The sequence below is a fragment of the Sapajus apella genome, unplaced genomic scaffold (genome assembly GCF_009761245.1).
Source record: "Sapajus apella isolate SASKATOON/1434 unplaced genomic scaffold, GSC_monkey_1.0 scaffold62, whole genome shotgun sequence".
Taxonomy (NCBI): Eukaryota; Metazoa; Chordata; class Mammalia; order Primates; family Cebidae; genus Sapajus; species Sapajus apella.
Window position 1 is genome coordinate 15326785 of NW_022437002.1, and position 5001 is coordinate 15331785.

The 5001-nt window shown below is 55.3% G+C and overlaps 1 protein-coding gene across 4 annotated transcripts; it reads right to left on the reverse strand.

Moving 5' to 3' along the window:
- Positions 1 to 3592, reverse strand: CUNH1orf210 (chromosome unknown C1orf210 homolog). 4 transcript variants are annotated; one of them, XM_032247216.1, is made up of 3 exons: positions 3352 to 3592; positions 983 to 1099; positions 1 to 838 (listed from the first exon to the last, which is right to left on the reverse strand). In XM_032247216.1, exons 2-3 carry the CDS (start codon positions 999 to 1001, stop codon positions 516 to 518), a joined length of 342 nt encoding a protein of 113 aa, XP_032103107.1. In that variant the 5' UTR covers positions 1002 to 1099; positions 3352 to 3592; the 3' UTR covers positions 1 to 515. The 4 variants fall into 4 exon arrangements, with proteins under 4 accessions (XP_032103107.1, XP_032103105.1, XP_032103104.1 ...); XM_032247214.1 differs by lacking the exon at positions 3352 to 3592 and adding an exon at positions 3261 to 3325; XM_032247213.1 differs by lacking the exon at positions 3352 to 3592 and adding an exon at positions 3153 to 3318.
- Between the last annotated feature and the right edge of the window lie 1409 nt (positions 3593 to 5001).

Below are 5001 nucleotides of genomic sequence, written 5' to 3' on the forward strand. Positions count from 1 at the left end.
CTGGTTTTCACCTGCTCAAATGTTACCATCTGGCACATTTGTAATGCTGGCAGGTAGGCAGGTCACACAGGGCCTACTGACCAGGGTTTTCATCACAGTCAGAGAGGATTTAAAAGAGTAGTGTAGGCAGGTGGGCCAATGTAAGCAAAGGTGGCTGGGGAAACTGCATGGGCAGTGATAGGAGGGAGAATAACATCTATTCTACGAGTAAAGTAGGGGAAGGCAAGAAAAGAAACCAAGAGGCCCTCTGGCCTGATCACAGAGGGCCTTAAGTCCACACTCAAGCCTTTGTTTGGCTTTGTCCTGAGAACAGCAGGGAGCCATTGAGAGTCATTGAGCAAGAGAGGGTTCATTGTCACTTTGGTGGCTAGTGTCAGGGAAGTGGGGATTGCTCCATCCCTGGCCAACCTTTAAGCCCCAGCCACCTCTGTCCCTGAGGTTCAAGACTCCGATGTCATAACCAGTCCTTAAGCTGTTGGGCATGGAGGTAGCAGGGAGTGGCCAAACACCAGAACTCAGAGGGAGAAGGGGTCCCTACTACTTTCTGTCCCCAGCTCTCCAGTCCCAGGCTGAATGTAATTGTCCTCGATGAAGCCATCATCATCCTCATCTTCGGCCACCTGTGGGCAGACCCTCCTTCCTGTCTCGGGCAGTGGGCGGTGCCGGTAGCTGGCATGGTATCGGCGGCAGAGGTGGCATTTGGCAGCAAGTGCAATGAGGAGAGAGAGGACCACAGCCCCCAGCACAACCCCTACCAGCACAGGCCATGCTAGAGCCCCAGTGCCTGGGCCAGGGGCCACAGCGGATGCTGTGGGGAGCTCCGAGGGCCCCACACGTGCTGCAGAGAAAGGGACAGCATTATAGGTGGGCCCCAGAGGGGGCTCCCTGGAGAAACCAAGAGGAGTGCAGGTAGGGTCCTTCCCCCAACCCCAGCAGCTAAGGGGAACCCCCCCACTCCCATTATCCTCCCACTGTCACTCACTTTTGTTTGTCTCATTCATGGAGGGGCCTGATGACACCAGTGAGTCTCAGCCTCCGCCAGAAAAAGCCCTGGGTCTGAGGAGGCCCCGAGAAGCCAGGAAACCCCAGGGCACAAGTCCTGGAAAATAACATAGGTCTGGGTGTCAGGGACAGTCACAGGGTGCACCTTCCAGGTCATACAGCCATGGTGGCACTGCACAAACTCCGAGGCCTGGACACCTGACCACAACAGCTGTCCACGGAAGAGAAACAAGCTGAGCCTACAGAAACTGGCTATTTATAAGGGACCATCACAGGGTTTGGCTCTAGAAGCTGCTAAAAAAAATTAATTGTAGAACTTACTGAGCATTCCTTACAATTCGGGCACCAGGCATCACGCTCACGACACCCAGTAAGATGGGTATATACATTATCCCCACTTTGTAGATGAGGGCTCTGAAGCTAAGAAAGGTGAACTGACTCAACCAGAGCGTCCAGGTTTGAACCCAGAGCCCAGTCTGTTGCACAGCTTGGTAAGCTGAGGAGGAGAGACGGGGCAGAGGTGGGTCCTGGCTCCCAAAGGTCAGAAAACAGTAGTTGCTTGGAGCTACCCAGCCAAAGCGGAGACCACACATGGGGAGGATGATGCAAGTCCCTACCAAGGACAAGGGCCCTGGACACAGCCAGAGCAGCCCTGGCCCTCTCCCTCTAAGTTGAAAGCCACTGCTGCCCACCTCTACCTTCAGCCCTTCAAGCAAACCCCTGTCCATTAACCTCTACTCACAGGAGGCCCATACTCTGCCCCCAGAGGGAGGCTTAAACCAGGGAGTATCCAAATGAGGATCACCTGAATCAGGAAATTATCGCCCAGGGCTGGGGCACCTCGAGGAGGAACACCTGAATTAAGGGTTTAGCTGGAGGAAGGTCATCTAGGCTTGGAAAACCTGGAGGAGGAGCACCTGAATCTGGGGAGTATCTAGAGGAGGAGCATGAAAGTTAGAGAAGTACCTGGAGGAGGAACGCTAGGGCTGGAGACTAGGGCTGGAGAGTGTCTGCAGGTGGAGCCCCTGAACCAGGGAGGCCTTGGAGGCAGAGTAGCCAGGCTAGGGAAATACTTAGGAGAGAAGTTGAGGGGAGTACCCTGGTATATTCTTTGATACAAGTGCCTTCAAAATGCCCCCCTACCTCCTCACGCCCAACCTGGCATCAAGCCCCATCAGCTCTTCCTCTAAGCATTTCTGGAATGACAGTAACCTCCTCTCCACCCCACTGCCACAGCTGAGTCCAAGCCATCTTCCTCTTGTACCCTGGCCATAATCTCCTAACTGGTCTCCCCACCTCTGGTCTCTTCCCCAGGGTGATGGGCCTACAACCCAAATCTGACCCCATCACTAGCCTGCTTAAAATCCCTTCAAAAGCTTCCTGTGCCCCACGGTGCCTTGCCATCCAGCACGCAGCCCTCAAGCCAAACTCTTCTTCCTCCTCTTCTCCCCAGTTCCCTCCCCAGCACTTCAGACAGATACACACAGGCCCCCCTCCCATTCACCCACCCTCCTGCTCCCTGGCCACGCCCTCCTCAGCTTTGGGGGCCCGTTTGTCAAGGCCAAATCAGACCATACGTGCCTGTGAGGTTGTCCCTGAATCTACCCTGGGTGACCTGTCACCATCCTGCCCAGTCAACCACCAGTCAGAACCAGTCATTGCTAGGTGGGCAGCTCCCTGGGGGTTGAGGGGCAAGGGCTGGCTGAGGGATCTGTACCCGGGCTGGTGCTGCAGGGAGCTGGGCAACTCAGCCGCTCAGTGCAGTGCTTGTGAAATCGATGAGGGGAGCGGAAGAGATGTCCTGGGAAGGAGAGGTCAGCTGCTCATTCATTCCTCAGCCTGCGGTGGACCTCATCCTAGCACTTGGTCTGAAAAACGTGAGAACGTGCTATACTGGGATTAACTGAATTCAATCTGACGTTTCTAAGGTTGTACTCCTATTCCTTTCCTCCCTATCCTGTCCCTGTGAATTCCCAAGAAGACGCGCACACACTAACTTTCCAAGGGCACATAGACACTGTACAACAGGCCTCTGAACTCACAGCCCACACTGACCTGCCCATCACACACACACACACACACAACCCCTCCCCCAAGGTCACACTTTCCTCCACCAGTAAACACACCCTCTGATATGCACAGACACCTACCCCCACTCTGTTGTGTAGCTTCTTTCCTGCTGCCAGGAGCCCCTGGGGATCTGTGCAGGGCCTGGGTACCCCCTCCCCAGCCCCCCGGGCCTTCTCCTCGGTTCCCACCTTCAAGAACTGTGCACAGTCCACGGAATAAGCTTCCGGCTGGGGCCGGCAGAACCTGGACAGGTGGGCGGGCCAAGGGCAAACGACTCACCTGCAGAAGCAGCGAGGGCGGGGCTGCGGCTGCAGGTCGGGCAGAGGGCGGGCTACAGGCAGCGCCTCCAGTGGGGAGGGTTCATTTTACATCTCCCCAAGCTTTTGCCAAGAACTTTATGGGTATACGCCTCACTCTCCCCCCGTAACACTGGGGGTTTGTACAGCTGGGACCCAGAGAAGGGTCCAGCGGGCCCTAGAGGGGCAGACACCTCAGCAGGCAGGTGCTCAGGCTGATAAACAAGTGAACTTCCGGTGGCTGGTACAAAGTCCAGAGTTGAGGAGGGAGCTTTGCAGGCCTGTAAGGGTGGTGGGCTGGAACCAGGGCGGGTGGGGACAGCATTCGTCCCAGGCAAAGCTAGAAAGTCCAAGAACACTCCAAACTTGCCTGTCAAATGTGTAAGTGTGTAGGGAGTGAGGGGTGGATCTGGATGGGGGCTCAGCCTTCACCTGGATCTCAGGATCCTGTGACCCCACCAGCCAGGCTCTGAACCTCTCCCGGTTGCTCTCTGATTCCCTTTTGCCCTACTCCTCGTCTCTGGGCCTGGTCCCCTTTGTTCTTTGAGTTCCAGTTCAGGAGTTACCTTCCCTGAGCCCTCCCTCTACCCTGCAAGCCCCCACTCTCCACGCCCAGATCACCCACTATCGCAGCATTTCTCATTATCTTGTGATTCTTCGCTCTCCCGGGGTCAGAGGGGCAGGCTTGGGCAGCCTGTGGGCTCCCGGCACAGTACTAACCCAGGGCAGCCTCCCCGTAACTACCTAAGGGAGGAAGGACAGCATGCGCCAAGGTCTGGAGGCCCTGAATTCACAAGGACAGAAAGGGCACTGTGGGAGCAAGGGCTGCAGAGAGGCCAGGCATGGTGGCTCATGCCTGTAATCCCAGCACTTTGGGAGGTCGGAGCGGGTCGATTGCTTGAGCCCATGAGTCAGAGACCAGCCTGGGCAATATAGGGAAACCCCATCTCTACTAGAAACACAAAAATTAGCTGGGTGTGGTAATGCTCACCTGTACTCCTAGTTACTGGGTGAGCTGAGGTGGGAGGATTGCCTGAACCCAGGACTTTTAGGCTGCAGTGAACCATGATTGTGCCACTACACTTCAGCCTGGGCAACAGAGGAAGACCCTGTCTCAAAAAAATAAAGCGGGGGCTACAGAGTGGGGTTGCAAACAAGGCATGGTAGGACTGTGGCTGGAAGGTGGGGGCCAGTTCACGCTTGGCCTTGAAGATCTTAGGATGAAATCTGAACGCTCAGGGCCATCCCTTCCCACCTTTCCTGCCTCCTCTGTGGCAGCTACACCAAACTATTTTCTTTTTTTTCCTTTTTTTTTTTTTTTTTTTTTTTGAGACAGAGTCGCTCTGTCACCCAGACTGGAATGCAGTGGCGCGATCTCAGCTCACTGCCACCTCTGCCTCCCGGGTTCAAGCTTGGGATTACAGGCACGTACCAACATGACCAGCTATTTTCGTATTTTTAGTAGAGACGGGTTTTCGCCATGTTGACCAGGCTGGTCTCAAACTCTTGACCTCAAGTGATCTGCCCACCTCAGCCTCCCAAAGTGCTGGGATTACAGGCATGAGCCACCATGCCTGGACACCAAACTATTTTCTATTCCCAGAACCCACCATGCTCCCTCATCTCCCTGGCT